Source organism: Solenopsis invicta, chromosome 5 (genome assembly GCF_016802725.1).
Source record: "Solenopsis invicta isolate M01_SB chromosome 5, UNIL_Sinv_3.0, whole genome shotgun sequence".
NCBI lineage: Eukaryota > Metazoa > Arthropoda > Insecta > Hymenoptera > Formicidae > Solenopsis > Solenopsis invicta.
In genome coordinates this window covers 18,488,575-18,514,367 of record NC_052668.1, presented here as the reverse complement: position 1 = coordinate 18,514,367, position 25,793 = coordinate 18,488,575, and the positions used below count along the sequence as shown (strand labels likewise).

General features: G+C 36.0%; 4 protein-coding genes and 1 long non-coding RNA gene across 9 annotated transcripts in view; 2 read left to right on the top strand and 3 right to left on the bottom strand.

Moving 5' to 3' along the window:
- The first annotated feature begins 404 nt into the window (after positions 1-404).
- LOC105205746 lies at positions 405-2,957 on the top strand. 3 transcript variants are annotated; one of them, XR_851303.3, is made up of 4 exons: positions 405-555; positions 1,541-1,876; positions 2,073-2,363; positions 2,566-2,957. It is a non-coding gene; the product is annotated as an uncharacterized LOC105205746 (long non-coding RNA). The 3 variants fall into 3 exon arrangements; XR_005574850.1 differs by having other exon boundaries at positions 470-555; positions 1,348-1,876; XR_005574849.1 differs by lacking the exon at positions 405-555 and having other exon boundaries at positions 563-1,876.
- LOC105205749 (high choriolytic enzyme 1) lies at positions 2,918-4,505 on the bottom strand. Its single transcript, XM_011175246.3, has 6 exons — positions 4,356-4,505; positions 4,122-4,222; positions 3,956-4,052; positions 3,709-3,838; positions 3,420-3,616; positions 2,918-3,320 (listed from the first exon to the last, which is right to left on the bottom strand). The coding sequence occupies exons 1-6, from the start codon at positions 4,471-4,473 to the stop codon at positions 3,049-3,051; spliced, it is 915 nt and encodes a 304-aa protein (XP_011173548.1). The 5' UTR covers positions 4,474-4,505; the 3' UTR covers positions 2,918-3,048.
- On the top strand, positions 4,430-6,615 carry LOC105205748 (mitochondrial thiamine pyrophosphate carrier). 2 transcript variants are annotated; one of them, XM_026131888.2, is made up of 5 exons: positions 4,430-4,568; positions 4,853-4,980; positions 5,064-5,216; positions 5,611-5,813; positions 5,954-6,615. In XM_026131888.2, the coding sequence occupies exons 1-5, from the start codon at positions 4,532-4,534 to the stop codon at positions 6,402-6,404; spliced, it is 972 nt and encodes a 323-aa protein (XP_025987673.1). In that variant the 5' UTR covers positions 4,430-4,531; the 3' UTR covers positions 6,405-6,615. The 2 variants fall into 2 exon arrangements, with proteins under 2 accessions (XP_025987673.1, XP_011173547.1); XM_011175245.3 differs by having other exon boundaries at positions 4,439-4,578.
- On the bottom strand, positions 6,476-8,443 carry LOC105194100 (glyoxylate reductase/hydroxypyruvate reductase). 2 transcript variants are annotated; one of them, XM_011158831.3, is made up of 5 exons: positions 8,245-8,443; positions 7,972-8,124; positions 7,455-7,775; positions 6,904-7,361; positions 6,476-6,821 (listed from the first exon to the last, which is right to left on the bottom strand). In XM_011158831.3, the coding sequence occupies exons 2-5, from the start codon at positions 8,040-8,042 to the stop codon at positions 6,685-6,687; spliced, it is 987 nt and encodes a 328-aa protein (XP_011157133.1). In that variant the 5' UTR covers positions 8,043-8,124; positions 8,245-8,443; the 3' UTR covers positions 6,476-6,684. The 2 variants fall into 2 exon arrangements, with proteins under 2 accessions (XP_011157133.1, XP_011157132.1); XM_011158830.3 differs by having other exon boundaries at positions 6,482-6,821; positions 7,972-8,251.
- A 364-nt stretch (positions 8,444-8,807) lies between these two features.
- The window catches only part of LOC105205751 (bifunctional methylenetetrahydrofolate dehydrogenase/cyclohydrolase, mitochondrial), a 78,195-nt gene continuing 61,209 nt past the window's right edge, over positions 8,808-25,793 (bottom strand). The window contains exons 3-6 of the mRNA XM_011175249.3: positions 11,458-11,762; positions 10,365-10,549; positions 9,920-10,288; positions 8,808-9,377 (exon numbers count right to left, since the gene is read on the bottom strand). Of these exons, the coding sequence (XP_011173551.1) occupies positions 8,983-9,377; positions 9,920-10,288; positions 10,365-10,549; positions 11,458-11,531 (1,023 nt within the window). The 5' untranslated portion in view covers positions 11,532-11,762 and the 3' untranslated portion in view covers positions 8,808-8,982. The remainder of the gene's footprint in view (positions 9,378-9,919; positions 10,289-10,364; positions 10,550-11,457; positions 11,763-25,793) is intronic.

Below are 25,793 nucleotides of genomic sequence, written 5' to 3'. Positions count from 1 at the left end.
TCTGTCAGCTCTGTCGTCTCGGCTGCAGCTTTCGAACTCATGACGATCCTCCTCATAACGATCCTCCTCCTGACGATTCCTCTCCTCTTGATTCACACTTAGCACGAACGCGCGACACTTCGTTTTCGACATCCCCGATACTCACGTGCATCGAAAACTCGAGATACGAGACAACGGAGAAGATGCGAAACACGATTGAACGCAATACGACTTCGCACCATGTATAGAGTCTCGTATTCGACACGACGGATGTTGATACGAACGCCCGACACCTCACTTCGCTTTCGACACTCCACGGCACTTTCGAAACACTTGCTCACGTCAAAAACTCGTACGAGACCACGAAGATCCGAGTTGAAACGCGTTGCGACGCGTAGCGACGTCACGCCGTCCTCGACCTAACCTAACCTTCCGATTGATCGGCCGGCGGCCGTTGCCAGCACTGCGTAGTAGCGTGTCAGCGCGCATGCGCTGCATGGCTGCCGGCTTCCGGCTTCTCTCTGCTCCGTTCTCCGTTCGCGCGTTCTGTTCTCTCCATTTTTGGCAGTTGAACGGGTAAGACGTCTTTTCTCATTCTATTCTTCTGTAGTCGTTTCTATGTACTTATTTTTTTGATCATAATTCTTTCAAGATTGCACCATTTTGCCAGTTATTCCTTGTGCGTGAATATTGAATATATGATTCGCGATTTATTATTTTTAATCGTTTCTTGTCGGGACTCCAACTCGCCACGTGGTTTAATTCAACGCGTGGATAGAACAAATCTTTCTGAAATATAACGGAAAACCAATGAATGCTGTGACAATTTTAATCAAAACTTGTACGATTTTAATTTTTAAATTCATTGGTTTAAAGTTATCTATTAAGGGAAGCAGGATAAATTTGTGTTTAAAGGTTAAGTTTTATAGAAATAAATGAATAGTTTTTGTTTAAATGTTATGTATTCCCTTATTTAAGACGCAAAAAAGTAAATTGTGATACAAAATTTATTTAAAATACTTTGTTTTTTGTTATTCAAGATAAATCTGAAATTTTCAAGTTTTGCTATTTTTATAACTTTTGAGGGAGCAATTCTTTATTTTCTAGTCTAGTTTTTCTTAGAACACTGTTCTACAGATTGAACGTAAATAGAATTAAACCCAAAAAACTACTACGAAATGTTAACAACATAAACATAAATTTCGTCATTTTTTAGAGCTTGATGTTATCTCGAAAAAATCGGAGAATCACATCCATTTATTTTTTTCTCTAAAATAAATTAGCCTCTAATTTAACTGTACAGATTTTCTGCTTTCCCTTAATAATTGTATCAATATATAGTATCCTCTCATTTTGGCATGCCTCCAGTTTGTATCTCGCTGGAGCATGAATGCTTGTGGGAGGTAAAACAAAGAGGGAACTTGCCTTCGGAATCCACACGATACTGTCTGGAGCCGTTTCTCTAAGTTTCCAACACTTAATCCTCATAAAAATATGCTGACAAATACTTTTGTGGGTTTAATACTGCTAAATCTACATTTATCTTTTATCTTTTTTACAGGACTGTGCATTTTAAGGACAAACTCCAAACGAAGCATTGTTTGCACGTGCAATACTTTACACGTTTATCTGTAGAAAACACTAAACAATAATAGAATTTGAAACAATGTCATATTTTTTTACTAGATGCTTTTTTTACTAGACATTATTTTATTATTAGAAGTTATACTTAATTATACTAAGAAAACCATGTGTTCCATATTTGAAACAGATCTCATATATTTATTACATTTCGAAATTACTTGATATTTTAATACACAAAAAGATCAGACAATCTTAAATACAAATATGATATTTGTATGAAAAACGTAGCAAACAGATTATGCAAGTTGAATAGGTAAGTTTTTATAATAAAAATTGGTATATATTTAAAGATTTTATTATATGATGATATTGATTTATGATAAACTGTGATTATACACACGGTTGTTTTCCTCTAAGAAGAACTGACAATTAAGTTATTATTTTTATAATTGCAAGTCTCAAGTATAAATTTTATTTATATTTATATATTTATAAATTAAAAATTTCAGAATGTACTGTGGAAGAGCAAGTTGATGCTAATACTGAATAATTACAAAAAACAATTGTGAATATTTGACAACACTTTCCATAATATCTATTGGAAAATTAATAGCAAAATTTGCATTCATCGATAGAGCAATTATTTTGTTCTCTTAAGTAGACCAGAATATGTAAATAGGTGCTTTTGACAAGTAATTATTCGTTTTTCATGATTACACAATCTAAAACGATTTTAGGAATAAAGCATCAAATTTTTTAATGCAATATTTGCGCAAGGATTTTACAAACGGAGAAATTATGTAAGTTAGATATAAGTAAATTTTCTTAATTAAAAATTAACGTTAAAGATTTATTATAACATGATGATATTGGTTTATGATATAATTGTGATTATACACACATAGTTTTACCTCTAAGAAGAACTGACAGCTCAAGTTATAATTTTTATTATTGAAAAATTCTCAAAATCAAATTTTAATATTTGTTTATTTAAAATTTCAGAATATACTATGGAAAATGTGATGGCAATGCTAGACTCCAAGGAAAAGCTCAACACTTGGCAATTTCTATAATATTGGCTATATATTGAAAAACTGATGGCAAAATTTGAATTCATCAATAGGAAGAGCAATCGTGATTTTAATATCTTAGATCGGAATATGTAAATAGGCGATTGTGACAAGTAATTATTTGTTTTTCATTCCCAGTAAACGGAAATGGATTTAAATGGATTCAAAATTTATAATCCATTTTAATTTATTTGATATTATTCCAATCTTATGTCATAAGTTAAAATGATTGAGAGACTCACGAAAACTTTTAATTGTAAGTTGTAAAATGTTGAGAAAAAGTATTGACACTATTGATTAAAATTTTATAATTGAATTATAAAATAGATGTGTTGATTTATATTTTTTTCATCTTTAATCTTAAAAACATTGTTAGTAGTTTATCATATCTATAAATTATTAATTAGATGTTAATTTATAAACCTAATGTTTTGCAAATATTGTAATATATTCGCGCTTCTTCCGATTTGTTCAAGCATCCGTAGAGATCGTTTAGCTTCAGACAGTCGATTTTACTCATTGCTTTTCGCTGGCCAATCATGACGCCAGGTATTTTCGGCGTCAGAGTCGGTTTCGTAGGATCTATACTGAAGAAGTGGCTTCCGTAATGCATTATACTGTTGTACCCGTACTCGTAACTGTACGTCGCGTTCTCCGGTGATTGCTTGTTGAAGTTTGATCGAAATTCTAATAACAACGGTGATAAATAGAGAACCGCACTTATGTTTTACATAATATAGATCTTAATACGTTGTTTAATTATACAATTTTTTAAGTTTAATTTACCAGGGATAATATTTTTGTAGTGTATGTCTATATACATGTCTCTGTCGGCGCGACTGTGCTCGTGGAAGATACCGAGAGCGTGCATCAACTCGTGTATCGCTCTTCCCTCATTTTCTAAGCAGTTCGGCCCCTTTTCATCCGGCGGTTCCAAGGAGAGTATCTGAGCTCCACCGAATTTCCCCACGAATGACCAGCACCTGATGGATTTATTTTACGAGATAGAGGGAAAGAATTGATCTTTTCTCTTGCGACAAGAACGCTACAATATCTTTTACATGTGAATATTCACCCTTTGGGATACATTATTGGCCAAATCAGCAAGAAGTCCTTGGCTTTACCATCCCATGGAACAAATTTTATGCACGTCATATAATTTATATATGCAATGGCTTTATATATTTTCACGTAATCCGCTGCAGCTGGAAACGATCGTGTACGTTATTCTTTCAAGATTTTATTTCTGTTTGTCACTATCGTATTTTCGAGTATTGTAATGCAACGTAAAACAAAGATCATATACTCTTATGCACATATACCGTATAGAGCGCTAATTACGTAAGGAACTGTCCTATTTTCCCACAGCCTGTCCGGAAAAACATCCCAACGTAAACCGACGCGCCAGTAATCGAAATACTATGCAAAAATAAAATTCATTACAAGAAATATAGAATGGAAAAAGAAGAGTGATGTGCACCTACATACCTCGCTGGTCACGGCTATATCTCCCTCGAACAAACCGGGACGGACTTCTGCGTCTTGCGACGATTCGTAAAGCCGTAGCAAGTCTTGATTAGATGTTCTAACTATAAAAGATTTTTATTCTGTAATTTGCATTTCATTATTCCAACACGTCCGGTTATCATCGACATTTTTAAGTGAAATGAATTCAATGCTCTCAGATGCTCCATGTAAAATGTATCCGCATTTATACAATACCTATGTCTGGAACAATAGGATGCATCACATTGACGGAAGTTTTGTTTATCGGCAGTGCAAGCGCAAAACCGATTATTACCGCGCAAAACGAGTAATACATGCACAGATGCGATTTCATCCTCGATTCTTCCAATTTTGTATGACACACTTTTGCAATAACTGGAAATTTCTTCGAGATGAGATTCCCCGTGGCTTGCGCGGTTTTTTTTCAAAGTAAGTGAAGGTAGGTCACCTTAGGATAGGTCGACATCAGCTGATCAGCGAGGCATATGATAGATAAGAATCCACGAATCTCGAGTTCTTTATGCTCACTTATAATCGTGTTTCACGAACTTGACATAATTATTGTCAACTGTGACCATTCATTTCACTGATGCTTCTTTAATTTATTTAGCTGTGTAAATCTAGTTAAAATATAGGATCTTAAATAAGTACTCATTATGTAATTTTGTATTTCACTCTGCTCTTATAATTTAATCATTGCATATGTATTAAAGTGACTATGGGCTTTTCGGTACAAAAAACTGCAGAGCCAAACTCTGATCACGCGATCGCAGGCGCTGCCAGTGGTTTTATAACGAGATTTCTATGTCAACCTTTGGACGTCATAAAAATTAGATTTCAAGTAAATGATTTTATGTGATAAAGTGTGCACTTTGATTCATTTGTTTTAGTCCTGTAATTAATAAACTACTGTTTTTATTGCAGTTGCAAGTTGAACCAATTTCAAAGTGTCACATTAGTAAATATAGATCTATGTCACAAGCTGTACTACTAATTATAAGAGAAGAAGGATCTGCTGCCTTATGGAAGGGTCACGTACCTGCACAATTACTCTCAATTGTCTATGGGACAGTTCAGGTGCCAAATAAAGTTTATTCAACGATTATATGATGCGTAATCATAGTTAATATATTGCTTTATGTTATAATTTCAAAGACCTATTATAGATTTATAGGCTTTGTTATATAAGATATATCAATATAATTTCCAGATATGTTTCTATTCTTCCAACAATCATATCATTTCCTAATAAGCATAAAATTATTACCATTATTACAACTATATTTAATAATATATAATGAAATGTGTTTTATTTAATATTGTATTTCAATAATATCAAAAAAAGTCTTGTAACAAATAATCTTTTTCAAATGTTTGTACAATATTATTTTAAAACGTTTAAAAATACACATAAAATCAACATTTTAAAATGTTGCTTTAATGTTTCTTGCTTACTGGGTTGTGTGTGTAGTTCTATTCTTACAACGTTTTTACGAAAATGCTGCAACAAGTTCCACAAATTGAGGAATGGCGTCACACGACGCAGTTTGTCGCTGGAGCTGGTGCTGGCAGCATGGGGACAATCTTCTCGTTTCCTTTGGACACTGTGAGAACTAGATTAGTGGCCCAGTCGAGTAATCACCAGGTGTATAATGGAGTATTACATTCTTGCAGGCAAGCTATAGAAAATTTACTTTTGATAGCATTGTAGATAATAAAAATCATAATTCAGAGTGTTTTACTAGCACAGAAATCTCTTTAAAAAATATTCTTTTACTTTTGAATAACACATATCGTTTCTTTTTTTTTTTTAGTTCGATTCTTCGACAAGAATCATCGAAAGTCTTCTTTTCCGGTCTGCTACCAACTTTATTGCAAATTGCTCCACACACTGGCCTGCAATTTGCGTTCTATGGACTTTTCACAGATTTCTATAAGAGATGTACTTCTGATACCAATACTAGTTTCTATAATTCTATGTTATCTGGTAGCGCTGCCGGGCTCCTAGCGAAAACAGTCGTATATCCGTTTGACCTCGCTAGAAAAAGATTACAGATACAGGGTTTCCAGCACGGCCGTAAAGGATTCGGCAAGTTTTTCCAATGCAGTGGGTTATTGGATTGCTTGAGAATAACGGTAAAAGAGGAAGGCGTACGAGGTCTATTCAAAGGTTTAACGCCGAGTCAAGTTAAAGCCACTGTGACTACAGCTTTTCATTTTACAGCGTACGAGCAAGTTCTATTACTATTAAAGACACTGAGATAATAGAAGGGGGATATATATATATATATATATATATATATATATATACACACATATATAATTATTTTTATAGATGCTGCTTAATTTATACCTTGTATTTTAAAAGACTGATTTTTAAGACTGATTTCTATAATTACATAATATACTCTTCTCTAGATTACATAAATTGTATAATGTACATATATAAATTGAAAAAATAAATAAATTTATCTTAGACTGAGAAATATTATATATCACAATATGATTATCGGTAATTTTTCACATTCTACATCGTATAGCAATATTAAGAATTTGCACGGACATATTCTGCAGGCATTTCTTCGGGGTATCCTTCTAAGACAGCTATAATATTTGTCGCTGTGATACGAGCCATTTCCTGTCTAGTTTCTACTGTAGCGCTTCCTATGTGAGGCAAAACCACTAAAAGGTTGCAAATGCATTAGTATCATATATTTAACATTCTATACAATTCCTTATATAAAATCTGTATTATTATACGTACCGCAATTATCTAGCTGTAAAAGTTTGCTATTTAATGGTAGTGGCTCCGGTGATGTGACATCTAAACCAGCTGCTGCAATTTTATTTTGTTCTAAGGCTTCAATTAGCGCATTTTGATCCACCACATCCCCGCGGCTACCATTTACGAATATAGCCGTCCTCTTCATTTGATTGAAGGCTTCAGCATTAAACATGTATTTTGTATCGGGTGTTAATGCCACAGTTACTATAACGAAGTCACTGTTCTTGAGTAATGTCGAAAAATCTACTTTTTCGCCATCAAATTTGGATGCTTCTGGTTTGATAGTTCTGCTATTGTACAATATCTTGGCAACATTGAAACTCTTAAGTATTTCTGCAACTCTAAAGCCAATTCTACCCATACCGACGATTCCTATAGTTTTCCCTGCCAGTCCTACACCACACATCCATTTGGGTGACCAGGATGTCCATTCACCCCTGTAATAAGAGTAACATTGTATTCATTCTGAATATATATTGCAAACATTATGCTATTATATAACATATCCTTAATATACTTATCCAACGTACTGGAAAACTGCTAAGTTTGCATGTATCACATTTCTCGATGTGGCTAATAAAAGAGCTATTATCAGCTCTGCAGTGCTCTCAGTCAAAACATTTGGAGTATAACCAATTTTAATGCTTCTTCTATGCAAGCTGCTTATATCTAGATGGTCCAAGCCCACTGACATAGATGCCACGACTTTCAACTGTGGCCCTGCATAATCCAGAATCTCATTATCTATCTTATCCGTTAACACACAAAATACAGCATCCACTCCTTGGATCTTAGTCAATAATTCAAGACGTGGTATTGGTTCAGGTTTATCCCATATTATAAGATGATATCTTTAAATAACAAAACAATTTCTGTTAAACTCACAGTAGAATCAAATTAAGTAATAAATGTATATTTTATACATATTACAAGATGTAAATATGTTGAACTTGTTACATTTGGCATATTATGAAATTAAACTATAGCATAAAGTTGTAAAAAAAAAGAAGTATTGGATTGAGATAATAATTTATTAAAATGACTCACCGTTTACGCAGCAAATTTACGCCCGCATCAGGTATATCTGGTCGTGTAATCAGAATTTTGGGTTTACTCATTTCAACAGTATTCGATGTCAGAGCTCTCGAATGATCGCAAGTTAAACTGATTCTCCTTGAACGAAGGATTTTCTCGCTTTGCCTGATGAAACGGATAGTATTTGTGAATATCATAATTTACTGACATTTGTTTATGTTTTTTGCCCGTTGCGGTCGGACGAATAGTCGCGTGACACGCAGTGACACGATGATGAGAACTAACCCCACTTGTATTTTCAAAATTTTCCTAAAGGACCTTGAAAAGAACGCGATTTAATAGAATGTAACGTTAATCTGATTCAATGATCACACATGGAAAATTACAGAGTGGATGCTTGCAATTAATAATAAGAAAGAATTTATGCTTTCGAAATTTGCACTATCTGAGAGGACAGTAGCGGATCTGTATATTTCTGGAGCCTGAAGCTAATGGGTACTTTGCATTTAAAATTTTAAATAACACAAGTCGACACAAACATTATTCTATCTTTATTTGATATTCAATGAGTAACAAAGATAGAATAATACTTGTGTCATTAAATGGAAAGCATCCAATATTTCTGAAGCTGTAATTAATATTTTTGAAGTCTATAGCAAATATTTGTGGGACTTGAAATTAATGTTTTTAGATCCTGATATTTTTAAAAGTTAATATTTCCAAAATAATTTTTAAATAAATAAAAATTATTTTTTATTTATTTATAAAATTAACAAGCATTTAATTATTAACAATCAAAAAGATCACATTTTAAAAACATAAAAGAAACAGATTTTATTTGGTACAATTTTTTTTTTTAACATGGATATATATATCAATATACCTCTGATAAACATATTATTTAAATTAACAAATAAACTTTATTTATAATTATTTTCGCAAGAATAATACTTCATTTGTATATTACAAAATATAATATATCTATTGATTATCAAACGGAGATCCTAAAGTATTTTTTATGTGTCAGTACACAAATGCCTTGCTATCTTCTTCTAAGTGATCGGATTGCTTCGTGTGTGCTTGATTCCTCATAGCGGCCGTGACCGTATTTTTCATCAGCATCGCCACCGTCATAGGGCCAACGCCACCGGGAACCGGCGTGATATGCCCTGCGACCTCTTTCACATTGTCGTAATCCACGTCTCCCACCAAACGATACTTGCCGTCCGCTGTCTTCACTCTGGTGATACCAACGTCGATGACGCAAGCGCCTGGCTTTATCATTTCCTTGGTAATCAAGCCAGGAACCCCGGCCGCCACTACTACAAGATCCGCCAGCTTCGTGTACTTTTCCAACTCCGTGTGAGGAGTGTGACGATGGCAGATTGTCGTTGTCATGTCCAGTGCGCCCGTTTCGCCTGAAAGTAACATGTTCAATTAGTTTAAAATATCAAAAATAAAAACATAAAAATTTGACGAAATTTATGTAGCGTTACTATATGCGTCAATGGATCAATAAAAATAATTTAATATAATATAATTACATTTTTAAATAAAAATCATTTTAATTAAAGCTGTGTGAAAAGTATACATAAAAATGTCAATTCAAAATTTATTATTTTAAAGTCTTATTATTTTAATATTTTTCTTAAATTGTTATTTATTGTTGATTATTCAGCAACTGATGTAGTGTTGCTAACAATAAGTAGTTTTGCATTAAAACTTTAATTTGTGAGAAAGTTCTCTTATTGAAGAAAGAAGAGGCATAAAATAATAAATAATAATAAAAGAAATGATATGAAATTATTACGAAATGAGACAATTCCCAATAATTTAGATAATGTTGCAGACAAAACAAACAATACACAAGTGATACAATTTGAAAGGTCTATGACGTCAAAATATGTTATCTCGCTACGAGAATACGATGAAAATTTTCCCAAATTGATAATTCAATCACCTTTGCCATCAGCATGAAGTAACAACGCGATAGGCAGTCCTACATGTTTCGATCTACCCACAACCACGGCGTTCTTCCCAAAGGTCTCGATTTTGCTTCTAAGGACCAATTCCTGAACAGCTAAAGCTGTGGCTGGTACAATACTGCTATTGTCCAATGTCAGATTACCAAGGTTTTCCAAGTGGAAACCGTCTACGTCTTTTTTAGGAACTATCGCTTGACATACTTCTCTCTCATTCATGCTCTTTGGCAGTGGTAATTGTACCAGTACACCATCGACCGATGGATCTCTGTTGAGATTGTCGATTTCGTTCAGAAGCTCCGCTTGCGTTATATTCTCTCCCAAATGAATAGTGTAACTCTCGATTCCTAATGATCAATAAATAAGATTAGTTTACGAATTCAGCGGTAGCAACTATCTGCTTGCAGTGAGGATAAAAATTACCTATTGACTTTGCTGCTTTCATTTTCCTACCAACATATGCCTTACTGGATGGATGGTTCCCTACTAATATCGCCACCAGCTTTGGCCTCTTCTTTCCTGCATTTGTACAAGTTTCTACAACCACCTTTAATTCCTCTTGAATCTCTTCTGCTATTTTTGTCCCATCTATAATCACAGCTTCTTGCCTGCAAACAACAAAATTCAAAATTCCATAAAAATAGTGGAAAATCATAAATTTTATGTTAATATATTTTTTTGGATTATTAATAAATATAATTAGTAAAAGATAAATTATATTGGCAGAAACACATGAAATTTGTATAATTCAGATAAAAATAAAACTATCTTTCAACTTGGCTATTTAAATAAAAAACTAATTAAAAGTGATATTAAAATTTAAAAAATTAATTTTGAAAAGCATTTTATTCTTACTAAACAAAAAATTCGCAAATTTTTAAAGTTATATTATTCAAAACAATTTAATGGATTATTAAATAAATTTAACATTTGTATTTGAATATATTTTATTTTATATAAAGTTTACATGCAATAATATATATAAAGAAATATTATTTTTTATATAGGAGTGTATTCTTTCTTGTAGAATTATTTCCTTTTTTTCACTTAGTGAAAGAGTTAATGAATTAAAGTTTATGTGTTTAAAAAATAATTAGTTGAAATTACAAATTAAATCATTTAAAATTAACTCAAGTCAAATTAAAAGTAATTAATTTCTTAACTTTATTATTTCACTTTTAACTTTTTATCTAGTTACTATATATTTAACTTATGTTGACACAATTATAGAATGAGAGCTCAAGAGTAGAATAACTAAAAAAATCCTTTAATATAGAAAAGAGAATTATGTTATTTAAAATGTTACAATAAAATAATTTACATATTATGTATACATATAAAATTTTCTAAAAAAAAATTCAATTAAAAAAAATTTAATTCTTTATTAAAATATATATTTGTAACACATATGTGTTACAAAAAAGTCTTTCTTTTGCTGTTGCATTATATCAGATAATATGTTAAATAATCTAGGACTATATGAGCCCTTGACAGAATCGTTCCCATCCATACTCACCGGATTTTCGACAGATGCAGCTTTCTCGCGAACTTCTGCGAAATCAGGGAGACGACGTTCCTCAAGGAGAACATTGCTGGTCGCTGTTGCTTCGTGGGATTCGTAGGCTGATCTGACGATGGTGTTCTACCGCATGTCACCAAAAGTCTTCGAAGTTCTCTCGGCGAAGCGACGGAAGGTTCCCACTGCAGGGGGTTCGTGCGATAACGCAAGGAGGCTCGTGCGTATACGCAAAATAACACGATAATAGGACAAACAGTCGACGTCGATCGCGATAACTGTCAGTTCGCAGGGGGTCGATAGCGCTGTGGGGTTACGAAATCGATCAAATACCGAACGAGACGGCGAGTGAAAGGCGATTAGGACACTAGTTCGACCAGCTCCGCCTTCTCCGTACGGAAATTACGCGGAAAAAACGAAGCCGGTTAGATTGATTGGGTTACATTCCAGTCGAGTCCGTGGACTCCATGCTCTCAGCTGATGGAGCATTATGGTTATGGCATGGCACTAACGAGAACGTGGGTATTATTAGGTATTATGAAGGTTAGTCAGTCCCAAGTGAATTCGACGGATTCAGAGATAGAAAGTAACATAAAAGTGGATGCATATTAATATAGTAACTGTTGTATTTGCAAGACTTAAATTTCTCGATAGATATAAACGATAAAATAACATGTTACCGACAGATGAGCACATATTTTTGTTGAAATGATTTCGAATGATATCAAAGATGGCACCACGAATCCATTAATGCGCGGATGCGTGGTTTGGTTGAATGAGGTATATCATATCATACATGTAATATCAATATGATAAAAAATTATCACTTATAAATGAAAATTAATTTTGTCTATAAAAAAATAATCTGTGAAATATATCAGTATGCAGCATATACATATTTATATTATAATTATCGATAAAATTATTGTTTATAATTAAAATAATATATCTAAAATACAGAGTTGGAAAGTAATAGCTATAATAGTTAAAAAGTTAATAACTTTTAACTTAATTATAATTTTAAAGGATTTTATTTTTAACTTTAACTAGTTATTTTTGAAACACATTTAATTTATTAATTTTTTCCTTAAATTAAATATTTATTTATGTAAAAGAAAAAAATTATAGAACGAAAAATACACTCTTATATAAAAAACAATTTTATTTCAAATAAACTTGATTTACAAATAAAATATTAAATTTGTTTGATCTACGTTATAACTTTTGAATATCTAACTTTTGAGTAATTTAACTTTAAAAACTTTGATTTTTTAATTTAATATAAATAACGCTTATTAAAATTAATTTTTAATTTAATTTAATTTAATTTTAACATAACGTTTAGCTTAATTTTGTTAAAAAAATATAAATATTAACTTACTCAACCTTGCTGAAATATATGTATTTTTAAGATTTTAAATATTATTTATTATAAAATTGTGATTTTTCTAATAATTTATGAACAAGCTTAGAGAGTTCATTTACGCTAGCAAATCTGTATAATAAAGATAGCAACATTTAAGATAATTATTCATTAAATTGTTTTGATTTTTTAAAAATATTTTTTTTGCAGATGTTTATTCAACATTATTGAAATTATCAGTGTTATACGACATTTTCGATTTTCGATATAATAACATCGGAGTTCCGCAAACACACCATCAACACATGTAATATCTCTTGCTCTGAGATTAAAAGCTGTTCAATAATTAATCAATCGTTTAACGCGAAAACAATTGACGCTTGTTTTTCCAATAATTCGATAGCAATTTGATTCGCTGATTGTCGCCGCGCTTGCTCGTCTCGTAACTTGCAGGTCACGCGTTAAGAAGAAGATGCGTTCCCGCGAAACGAGATAATGCGCCGGACGCGCAAGCGATTACGTAAAATTATTGGCAACTTTCGGGATCCGGAAGAGAGACGCCCGCCCCGGCGACGAAGTAATATTACGTTGGAACTGTATTAAGTGCATGAAATATGACTGAGCGTACCGGCGTGCCGGCCGTATTATTACTCCGATCCATCGTGTCGTAACTACTGTAACGTGGCCCGCATAGTAAATATTAAACACCGGGCCTGATGTCCGAACATACGCTCGTGTATCGCGAACTTGACGTGCCCACGGAGACTACTTGTTCGTGATCTAGAGTAAAGAAAACAACGAACGTTTATTTTCTTGCTTATAATAAAAAGAGACAACCCGTATAGCACAGCAAAAACGTTGCAAAATATTTCTACAATGCTTCAGTAATATTGCAGCAACGATCAAATAATCGCTTTAGAAATGTTGCAGTAATGTTGTGCTGAAACATTGCAGCAATATTTGGCAATACTTCTATGCTATGCTGTACGGGAAATTTAAGAAATGACGAAATAATTCAAAACCTTATTATTTAATAAAATAGTTTATTATTTCTTGAAATTGCGTGTCTATTTATTAAAATTAAGCTAATATTTCATTATTTTCAATCATAAAATTTAGCTGAGCGTAATATGCTATCTACTCCATTGTTATTAAGGACGGCGGTAGATCAGTGGATTATGCCGTGCGATGCGTCTTTTAATCGCAATTTCGCAACAATGCATTGTTATCACTTTGTTTCAAAATAGCGGTCTATCGATTATTGTTAACTATTTTGGGGGCGAGCATGGGATACCGAACAATTTTAGCAGATCTGCCCACAGCTTGGCCAAATATTTAGTTGGCCGCAAGGTTTGGCGTATAGGGCGCATACTTTCCACGATATTATAAGCTGGGCTCGAGTTGCCTCGACGTGCGACCATTGATCAAATAGTTGGTCTCAGTTGCGATCAAAGTGTCGGTATGTGTGAACGCGCGTTTGTTGCCTAAATCTTGCTTGTCAAAATTTCAAATCGATTCGACAGCACGCCCGGCCGAAATACTTGACGCTGCGAAACGAGAAACATTTCCGGTATCTTCGATGACATGAACAAATATATGATGTGACAAAAAAAAATACTGTGAATGTATATACACTTTTAAATTCGAATTGTATCCAATTTATTTTTCAATTATTTCTATGTCGCCACTGCTCTTTCTCGATATGTCATTAAATTAATTAAAACAATGGAGCTAAATGATGCAACTTGAGAAATGTGTTATAAGTTTGATTCAAATTTATTACTGACTAGTTTATTATTTACCAAGTGCATATAAATTAACATTTTGAAACTAAACAATTCAACTGCAGAAAAAGTTGTTTTTAAACATGGTTGTTTTATTATCGATATATTTTATGTTAAAATAACAAATTTCAACGCACACATGCATATACATATAGAGTAATAATTTATTCAGACATTATTTAGTTAGCTTATTTTAAAATAAAATGGCGTTTTATTGTTTTATAAAATATAATGAAATGTGATTAAAATGTTGGAATTAACTCGAACGAGCAAGTTCTTAAAACGTAGAATATTAAAACGCGCGGATATTAATACACATTACGAAGATATAATATAAATTATATAAAATACGCGCTTCTGTGCAAATATGTAGTTTTATATTTCGTTGAGAGGGGAAAAAAAGAGAGGAAGGAGGGAAGGGGAAGAGATGCAACTATGTCACGCAGTTCAGCTATTTTAGTCGGTGGTGATTAATTCCAGCGAGTTCTTTTCGCATGTGTCCGCTTGTAGCTTGAATTTCCTAAATTCACGAACTGGTTTTGAGCCCGAGTCCAGAATTCCTCCTCGCTCAACATTTTAACAATTCGGCGCCCGCCATAACTGCGCGTAACTATGATAATTATGCGTCTCTTTAGTAGCGTCGTTTCCTGTAAACTCGGCGTCCTCCGCGATGTTCGTGTTTCAAGCTGTCACCCCACTTTCCGCGACATGTAAGAACGTCGCCTTTCCTCTCTCCTTCTCTTTCTCTTTCCTTTCTTTCCTGCCCTTGTTTTTTGCTTTTCTTCCCTCCGCGAGTGGAATTACTCCCGATATTTCAGACGACGTCGACGCGATCGGGGGTACCGCGCGCGCAGACTGCATTATGCAAAAAAATATGCGCCCGTTGAATGAATAAATATGTATTCCTGTCTCGTATGTACTACCCCTCTTGCCCTTTGTCCTTTACCCTTCGCCCGGCAAGCTTCGCGACAGCGCTCATACATAATTTATCGTCCGAAGAATCTGCGCGCTCTCAACGATAAAACGGTTGCCATAATCGGTACATACATCGTTATCGCTATTGACACAGCAGGTGAGGCTTGCGCAAATGCGTATAAATTCGGCACCTTTGACCTAAACTCCGTTCTTATCTATGTAGAACATTCGGCGTGCGCGCTTTTAAGAATGTTTTGGCTATGCAATACGAGTTAAAAGTTATCAAAATTTAACAACTGTAGGCTTCTCTAAGTTTAATCATTTTTTTTTCATAATTAACAACAAAATATTTTGATCGCAAATGCCCAAATTTTTGCCTTCAAAGTAGTTATAAAGAAGAAAACAATGAAAAATTTAATTTATAATGATTTTTACAGCAAAAATTACTAATTGCTGCAGTTTCAAATAAATAACTTTTAAACGAGTAAGTAGATCTGAATGAATTTTTGCACGAATATTTATTAGAGTTTTATTAGTACACGTAAAAATTTTGATTTAATTGGCAATGCCACTTTCCCATCAAATTTGAAAATAACTACTGCAGAATGCAATTTTACATAAAAATCAAGAGTAAATAAAAAATTAAGTAACTTATAAATCAATAAGTGAATTGTGCTCAAATTTTACACAGATACTCCAACGTCATACCAGAATATTCTATAAAATTCTTATATTTTTTTAGATATATCCCATACATCCTTAAATGGAATAATATTTAATCTAAATATCTATCTGCCGCATTTCGTTGAATCGGCTTACAAATTGATTACAATTGGTTTACAGTTAACTAGATTGACGTACAATTTGATTAAAGAATACATGTTATTGAGATATATTTGTGATATTAAGTTATCGATAGAATGTATCTCCTGCCGTCACTTCGTCATTGCGGCAATCGCGGTTGTCGCAATGTCCATCTCCTATTTTTATGTCAGACGTATCCAGGGGGGTCTTGATAAACTCTGGGCGGAAAAAACGTCCAGATATGAGTAAACTTGTTCGGCATATCGGGCCGGTAACGAGAAGTTATGACGTAAAACTAGTCACACACGCCGACATCTCTGAAAACAACCGCGGTGTCGGCGGTTGACGTCAGTAGGTCACGCATCGGCTTGTCGCGAGTCAACTTTTGCAATGGATATTTGCTCGCACACACGCAGACGACGGTGACAGCGCTGACACCGCGGTTATTTTGATTGAAATCGTGCGTGACGATCGTTGCAACACGTGCAGCGATTGCCGCTATTTTTTATCATTGCGTTCGATAATTCGATCATCTAGCGTTTAATCGCGTAAATATCTATTTGTAGAAGAGCGATTTAGCGATTCTTGAAATAACAACGGTAAATATGTCAATGTGTCTAAGCCTTAGAACGTATACTACTGTTCTAAGGTGTAAGCAAGAGACAAGAGAGATGCCAGGCTATTTTTTCGCAATCAACTTTTTTTTTTCTAGCTTTAGAGCGTGCGCGTTGCCTCGAAAATCTTTTTTTTTTCTTATAGTTATCACGCGTTGACTCTCGATATCATTTTCAATCTCGTGCGTAAATTAATAAGACGACGATTTATTACGAAATTCCGTCGGCTATTGATTACCACTTGCAATGGGCAGTTAATTAAGCTTTTAATTTAATGTAAGCGGTGGCGGTGGCGGCGGGCACGTAAATTCTACGATTTCTCATCGAGAATGTCGGACGTGTTTCGCGATTCTCGTGGAAATCTGGATTTGCGGCCGGCGATTTCCATCAGATTCTGGACTGGCGGCTGACCGCATTTGCGGTATTACTACTTGCCGGAAACATGGATCCGCCGGACCTTGGGCAGCCGTTGCCGATACCAAGATATATGTAATGTGAAAGGTGTCAACCGAAAAATTACATTGCGGTACACAATGTAAATTGTATGGAAATGTAATCGCTCAATTTTACCATCTGAACGTTATCGCAAATTTACTTGACGTTCAATAAGAAATTCAGAACTTTTCAGATTAATTTCAGATTAAATCAATTTAAGTCTGGGCAGAGACGCCAAGAGAGAGAGAGAGAGAGAGAAAGAGAGAGATAGGATTTTTTTAATTAAGATAATGCTTATGGAAATGTATAAATACGCGTGTTCATGTTGTATTGCACGACAAATATAGTATGATTTTCTTGATAAGAAAATACGCGGATACATTTCCCGATATTACATGATGTATGCGTTGCTAGTAGTTACATGACATTAATGTAATGACCGTGCTATAGTTACGAGAAAACGATGTCACGTTAAAAAAAAGGATGTAAAACATGATGTGATGTCACGACACCGCGCTCGATAAATGTAACTCTGTTGCAGGAGAATTCGAATAAAACTATGGCTACTACCCAGTCGACACAATTTGTAATTGCTATATAATTTGGAAATAATAATACCTTATATAGCAAATATTTCGTGATATTTATATCAAAATTACTTGTATCTATCGCTTTTTTTATATAATATAAATGTACAAATGCTTTATATTATCTATATAACAAGTATGTGATGCTTCAATATATAGAATTTAAACATTGAAACTATATGGATTATGCAAAAAAAGTAATTAATTGTAACAAGATGATATAAATGTACCATCATCATTATTTTTGAAAAAGTTCTAAGTTTCAATATGACATTTTATATAAAATGTAATACTGAAACTTTTAGCTATTACATAGTAAACACATAATTATGTCGATTAAGTAATTACCTGTAAAAATGTATTGTACAAGATTAATGTATTTTTCTTTGAATCATACGCAAGATAGATTGGAAATCATGTTACAACTAAGATTTCTAAAATCAAGATTATAGAATAATCTTTTTTGCGATTCTCCCTTGAAGACAGCTTATTTATTAAATTAAAAATCAACTTTTGTAATTCTTATACCTTTTATCTTCTTTTATTTTTTATTATTTTTTATTTTGATCTCGTGCGCGATTGTCGGCTCACTCTGTGCATTAATCGTTTATGCGTGATGTTCGAATATATCATACACACTGTTTTTCAGAATTATTTTAGAATTATCTTGATGAATCATCCTCTCGTGTTTAAAGCAGAATGTTATTTAGCTTTGCTTAACGTTAGCTGTAATGTTAGTTGGTGAAAAATAAAAAGCATGTAAAAGCTCAGCATTTTTGCGGCCACTTTGCAGTGGCTGACATTTGTTAAAATTGCAACGACGTTAGAACAGAAGAAAAAAAACGTCCCGCACATAGATTTGTACTATAGATTTATACTTTACGCAAGGGCTTTATCTTTCGCGTTAAGAAATCGCTGTTTCAGTAAGGCACTTTTATCGTCGCTAAATCCGCGCTTGACGTCGCGCCTCGCGCGGCTATAATAATTAAAATATTATTTTGCGACAAAAAAAAGGGAGGAAAAATGGAGCGATAAGCGTAACGAGCCCATCGTGGACGTAAAAGCGTTTCCATTTAATTACAATCGATCGCAGCCGGGATCGCCTTCGGCATCGGCCTGCGGGGCAGAAGGGTCGGGGGAGGAGCGGTTTTATCGGCGGTCAGCCACGGTGGTTCGTACATCGGCGTTAAAACCACCACTCAAATTTGCAGAACTTTTTATTTGCCCCGCTCCCGCCGCGAGCGTGTTCGTCCCAACCTCTTATCGGCCGCTCTCTTTTCGAAGGAGCTTAAAATTTCAGGGAGCTTTCCTTCCTGTCCACCACCCTGCTCTGCTCCTTCCTTCTTTCCCTTTCGCTGACGGACGAATCTTTCTTTCGCGTCATTTGGTTAAGAGATTTTTTTTGTCCGAGCTTTTGGCGATTTTTCGTAGTCCTCGCAAAGAGAGAAAGGGGGGGGGGAGGAGGAGGCAACCAACAGAAAACATTTGATCTACTTGATGCATTGCCTTCAATTGCACTCCCGATTCTTCGTTTCTCTTTTCGAGCGCCTCTCATCCGAGACTGCCCCTTGTTAGTTCGGATTTCGGTCTTGCCGGTGTTCCCTATCCTCCTCCGTTTCGTGACCTATCTCTGCATGGCTGTGGAATGCGAATGGTTGCGGTTCGACCGGCAGAAACTGCCGAGGAGAATGCGAGATTAAATTTCACCTTATAAAGGAGGATTTTTAATTGTTTGTAGAAGCGCGAGTAAATTCTCCGAAAGAAGAACTGAAAATAATTGAAAATTTGTATATAATCGATATTAATATGGGGAACGTAGCTAAGATTATCTGGAAAATTCCATATCGTATGGTAGATCCGGAAACAAACCCGACAGATTTTTGTTGCTCGCGCCCTGGCTTTCCGCCACTTCTTGCGCGCGCTCGTTTGTCATTTTTTGAGCAAAGTTCATTGCTTCCCGGACCATCGGACGTGAGCTATAAAAAATGCAGGAAAAAGAGAGTGGGAGGTGAGAAGAAGGCAGGAGAAACACTTTGAAGCGGGGCAAAACTTTGGAGCCGGGCGTTATTGATGTCTTCGGTAGACGTGTGCGAGCGAGGGGGCTGACGGAGGGCGGTAGAAAGTGGGATCGGTCGAGGGGTAATCCTGAGAGCAGTCTGAAAGGCTAAATGAGAAATACTTTCCGATCGGTCGACGGCAGCGGCAGCGGCAGTGGCAGCACCAGCAGTAGCAGTAGCAGCCGCCTTAAAGACTCTCGCCGGCGAAGCTTAAGACTTCATATAACGCCCCTGATCCTCGACGTCTCAGTCCGGCGTTGAGATTTCGACGCTTTTATTACGTAACTGCCGATTTTTCCTGTCTTTCGATACCCCGATTAAATTGTGATCTTTGCTTCTGCTTCCGCACAGAAATCACCGCGCGATCCAGGGAGACATTAGCATTCCATGCCAAAATATTCTAAATAACTCGAAGCTCGGATTTAATATCGAGCTCGTCTGGGCGAGAGAGGGATAAATGTTATTGCTAATACGAATCCGCGCGCACTTTTTTTCACGCGATTACTTGGGGTTAATCGGTCCTATAAAATTTTCTGCGCGTCTTTCGCAGTTTCAAGTCTCAACCGCACGGATAATCAAGAGAAGAGGGGGAGGGCCGGGCATCGGGGGGAAAAAGAACGGCGGTAGGAAAAAATTAATTATGGGCGCACAACGAGCCATAATGTTATTACGAGTCGGTGTACCAACCGAAGTACACGAAGAGCGTCCTGTCAGCAGTAATAGTAAATTAGGCAATAAATAATAGCGTTTAAGTGGCAACGTAATTTTCAGCTGCTAGTCTTACGGCTGGCCATTAAGGCCATTATTGCGAATCTCTTAATTTGCGAAAAACACCGCCTTCTTTGCGAGGAACGGTCGAGAGAGAGAGAGAGAAAGAGAGAGAGAGAGAGGGAGAGAGGGAGAGAGAGAGAGAGAGAGAGAGAGAGAAAGAGAGAGAGAGAGGGAGAGAGGGAGATGCCGAGTAGGGAGCGCTAGGTATCCTGCTAAATGAAGCGCCGCGGGGTTGAAACTGTTCGCCGCATGTGTCGGGATATTATTCATTCTAACCAACCGGCTCTTGACCTCCTTTCGTCGGGATTATATCGCTCTCCCTCTTTCCCTTCTCCACCGTGTTCTCTTACTTGTGTTTTTTTTTCTCGGCAATTACTATAAACAATTCCGACAGTTAATGGCCACTTATCACTCGCTCTTGAAATGTCATTCTCCGCGGTAACAAGACTGTTTTCTCAAACTTTATCTGTATTACCATAACAATTTGATATCAATTTGTTCATCACAAAACTTTAGACGTGTTAGTAGTTTTTTAATTATACACGATTGGAAATCAAATTTATAGAAATGTAATACTCATCACTCTTCATATAATTCTTCAATACTTGTACTTTTTAAACTTCAATTTGAGATTTTGATTTTAGCAAAGTAATTTCTACGATTCGATTAGATTGCTAAAACATTTAATAATAATTTAATAAGACTGGAATAAAATTGATCAAATCCGATCAAATTGTCTCGCTAACAAGTCATAAACTTTACGTTGATTGGGTGAAAAATTTCCGGATATAAAATTTCGCAGATTTCTCTGGAATTATCCCGCACATCATATCTTACTTTTATTTTCATATGTTAATACGACATTATTGAAGCAAACAGACAAGGCAGCCTCTGCCTCAAGTTTGTCTTGTACTTCTCCCTAAAAGACGGATATACACTAAGACTCCCTGGGAATACGAAATTTTCAAAGTTGCTTCCCGTTCCAGTCAATGTCTTAAGTCTTACTCCGCTTTGGGTACAGTTCACGTTCTCCGCGGCATAATTTTACATCTTTAGACCTGAATATTTAAACGTAAGTCTGCCACTGCGTTTGAGGATTCGCGGGCGTAGAGCCGCCGGGGCTTCGCGTAACTTTTACACGATGTTCTATTGTATGAGAATACCTAAAGATTTCGCGCGGCAACGCGAGACCTCCGCGCAACGCGTAAAACGTACGTTACTTCCTCTAACAATAGCGATTCGCAGCGCGCCATTAGTCCACGAAGAGCAAACAATGAGCCAACGATTCACATAGATGATGAGACACGCTCTATAATCTTTAGTAGATTTTATCGCAGAAAATTTTAATCTGTGATTTAATTACCATTTCATGTGAATTTATGTGCGTCTATAATGCTATGTAAGCACAAAAAGAACAATTTTGTTAATTTAAAAAACCGTTCCTTATCGTTATTTTGATGGTCTGTAACAAAATTAATTTTAGATCTGTATTCGGCTAAATTTTTAAATATTTTAACAAATTGTTCTTTTTATGTGTATCTATTGTCAAAGAATAAAAAAAATGTGGGAAATAATGTTGAATAACTTTTGCAAGAAGAAATTAATCTCAAATTTATCTCATTGAACTCAAAATCATCGAAACTTCCATATATGAATGAAATTACAGGAACTCGTGATAAGCGTTAGCTAACGTATTGCGAGAGAAGCTAACAGCTTCTCTCCCTTGCTTGCTCTAGTCTAGTATGTTACCTTCAAATTCGGGCCTTATCTTTAATCTCGCGTATTTTGATATTATCTGTCACAGTCTCTCTCTCTGCGCAGTGCTCTCCGCTTCTCCTCGCTCTTCGCCTCTTCGCCTCTCATTCCCCTCTTTCGGCGGCTCTCTCTCTCTCTCTCTCACCCTCTAATGCTTTGGGGCTGCTACCAACGCAAGCTGTTAATTATGATTAATCATGTCTCGGAAATTAAAGCGATTAATCTTCCTGTTGTTACCGGCTCGAGAGAGCGAGCGAACGAGCCGAGCGAGCCTGCGCTTGTCTGCGCACGTTGTTGTCCAGCGCGTTTCTGTTCTGCCTGCGAAAACGGAGGGAGGTGGTTTTCCCAATTAGTTGGACCCGCTAATCGGCCCTTTAAGACCCGTTGGTTCACGTACATGAGATAAGTCGCCCATTACCGTGTAACGACACGCGTTTACGTTACATCCTTATATTTGTATCTTCGACTTCACCGTACAACAGACTGTCGATTTCTCGTTAAATTCTAATAAAGATAAATTTTATACGGGTTCTACGTTTCAAAGTGCACACACTCGAACAAATCAGGGAAGGGCTTGGTAAAAAAAAAAATAAATAAATAAAGCGCAAGAATCGAAGCACGAAGTAGCTCGGGAAATGGACACGCGTCGTTACGCTTTTGTCGTTGCATCGAGGGGAAGCTAATTGAGCGGAGCTCATGAACGAGTTCGATAAAGCCACCATCAAGCTTGGAAAGCCGCATTATCGAACATCGTACAAGGTTCAAGACAAAAGGGAAGAAGAGAAAAACGAAAACAAGTGAAACGCACAAAATGAAGTCTTGATGACCGTGCTCCTCGATAATACGGAATACCACGGCAGGACGGAAATCATTATTTTTGCATCTTCGTATCTTAGCGTAACGGCCATCGCCGTCGCCGTCGGGCCGAAGGTTTCGTACACTTTCACCGACGCTTTTCCACCACCCGTTGAGAGGGAGGAAGAAATCGCGTTCCGGGGGTGGCTCGAGGGAACAAAGAATTCCGACACGATAGCGGCTAGCAGTATAAAAAGTACGGACTATCGCAAATAAATAACCGATGGAAAGAGTGGTTGAGAGAGGTTGGTTTCTAAGTGCGAAATAGGGGTGCGCGATAGAGAGGGTACGAGGAGGACTCGGACTCTGGGGTGGGGCTTGAAATGAATGCGCAGTGCACGAAATGGGGCGGCTGCCGGTGAATGCAAGTGTCGGCGGTGCAACGGGGAAGGGAAGAAAGAGAGGGAAAGAGAGCGTTGGGTATGGGTTCGAGAGCGTGAAAATGCGGGGGCGGCAACCCCTTGTAAAAGAAAAATATATAAACTCGAAAGCCCGATAAAGTCAGTGCCTGCTGTTACAACAAGCTCTCTTTCTTCTTTTCACGTCGAACGACGGCTCTTTGTCTCGTTCTCTCTCCTCCTTTCACGGCACGGCGGCCACCAGGCGGTTCCGCGCAGTTCCGCGTTCTCCTCTCACAAATCCGGACTCACGACCAGAAAAATGGAGAGACAAGCTAAAAGCGCCATCCGTAAATCCGAGTCACGTGTGACGATGTCTCGGTCCGTCGCACGCGATTCTTTCTGCGGGATGCGATATCAGCGAATCGCTCATTTCGCGAGAGCTTACGACTCGATGGAAACTGAATTTTTACACAGGAAAGAGAAAAAAAGCCCGGTACGAATGTACTTCCGCGCGCGGTACTATCCTCCGCAGATTCCACGTTTTATGGGATTTTGTATCATTACGCAAGACTTTGCCATTCCCTATGCACATCTCATACTGATTGAATCTCGTTAAAGTTCCATGTGGACATATCTCAAAACATTATCAAAAATATATAAATTTCATAAATTGTTCTATTACTACGTTTAAGTATCTGTGTAAAATTTGAGCACAATTCATTTATTGGTTTAAAAGTTATTTAACTTTTTCTTTACTCTCTTGATTCTCATGTAAAATTTTGTTTGCTTTCAAATTGTATCAGTATTTTTTACATAATATTTGTGTTACTTTTTAATATATTTATCTTATGTTAAATTAACATAAAAATTTGAGCGGACCATATCGAACATGTGAAATGTATCAAATTTAACACAAAATTTTTGATTGTGTAAATAAATAAAATAAATACCTTCTTTGAAATTGATTGTAATTATAGGTAGTCACTTTTGTAGTACTTATTTTCCAATTTCGCGACTAAAATTTTTTCTCATTGATTAAGAAAAAACAAGAAAAAAACGTAAAAAATCATCAGTTATTATTAATATATAATTTCGAACTTTTAGCATCTATCGTATAGCCAAAGTATCCTCGAGTTGCTTCGAAGTCTCGAAGCAAAAATGCCCGATGCCGTTCCTCGAAAGTACGTTGGAAAGTGAAGGAGGCGAAATTCATTCATTACATGGACAAATGATCGATTAAATATTCTATCATTTCGCGAACAATTGGGCGTTGCGAAATGTTGATGTAATCGAACACTTAAATAATCTGTAAGCGATAATTACATAACAATTTAAAACAGAACATTTGCGAAACAATAGCGCAATAATAATACAATAATTATAAATCAAACGTTCGCAGTAATAATACGGTAAGTATAAATTAATTATTGACATTATTGTAACGTCAATAATTATAAATCAAACGTTCACGGAGTAACGCGATAATAACGCAATAATTACGTATGATCGTTTCGGCTAACTGGACATTGGTAGCCGCGCGATTAACGGCAACGTTAACGAGCGTTACGTGGAAATACTTAGCTCAGTTTCGCCCAAGACGCTCGATGGTCATCTCGGGACGGTGTAATGGGTTAAACCTCTCCGCGGTCCGGCCACACAGTTGTAACTACGTTTACACGACCCACTTACACTTGCCTTACTGACACCGGTTTAGAAACACACAGGGCGTTAAATGCCGCGTAAATGTCTCGCGCCGGTGTTACGACAACGGTTTATACGCCGAATCCATTGGAGAACACGCTAAGCCTTAATATTACGTTCATGCTGCACGTAATACCCACGGCAAAATTTGTCGTCGCTGCCGATTTCGCGTGTAACGTACGTACGTACGACCGCGACGAGAACAAAGAGACTTCTCGAAGCGCGGAGCCGTAAACTCGCTGCATTGTTATTGTATGTTGTATGAAGGGATTTGCGAAATGGCCAATAAAAATGGTGAGGAGATAAAAGAACAGTAGCTAGATATAATCATATATCCACGATTATAACGTTAAA

What these genes read in the sequence shown, in the direction of transcription:
- LOC105205749 (XM_011175246.3), bottom strand. Translation starts at nt 4,473, where the DNA reads ATGAAATCGCATCTGTGCATGTATTACTCGTTTTGCGCGGTAATAATC. An exon ending in ATATAGCCGTGACCAGCGAG is followed by an intron (nt 4,053 to 4,121) that starts GTATGTAGGTGC and finishes ATTTTTGCATAG; the next exon opens with TATTTCGATTACTGGCGCGT. An exon ending in CGTAATTAGCGCTCTATACG is followed by an intron (nt 3,839 to 3,955) that starts GTATATGTGCAT and finishes GATCGTTTCCAG; the next exon opens with CTGCAGCGGATTACGTGAAA.
- LOC105205748 (XM_026131888.2), top strand. Translation starts at nt 4,532, where the DNA reads ATGAGATTCCCCGTGGCTTGCGCGGTTTTTTTTCAAA. An exon ending in TTGTCTATGGGACAGTTCAG is followed by an intron (nt 5,217 to 5,610) that starts GTGCCAAATAAA and finishes TTGTGTGTGTAG; the next exon opens with TTCTATTCTTACAACGTTTT. An exon ending in GGAGTATTACATTCTTGCAG is followed by an intron (nt 5,814 to 5,953) that starts GCAAGCTATAGA and finishes TTTTTTTTTTAG; the next exon opens with TTCGATTCTTCGACAAGAAT.
- LOC105194100 (XM_011158830.3), bottom strand. Translation starts at nt 8,156, where the DNA reads ATGATATTCACAAATACTATCCGTTTCATCAGGCAAAGCGAGAAAATC. An exon ending in GCAAACTTAGCAGTTTTCCA is followed by an intron (nt 7,362 to 7,454) that starts GTACGTTGGATA and finishes CTCTTATTACAG; the next exon opens with GGGTGAATGGACATCCTGGT. An exon ending in TTTACAGCTAGATAATTGCG is followed by an intron (nt 6,822 to 6,903) that starts GTACGTATAATA and finishes GCAACCTTTTAG; the next exon opens with TGGTTTTGCCTCACATAGGA.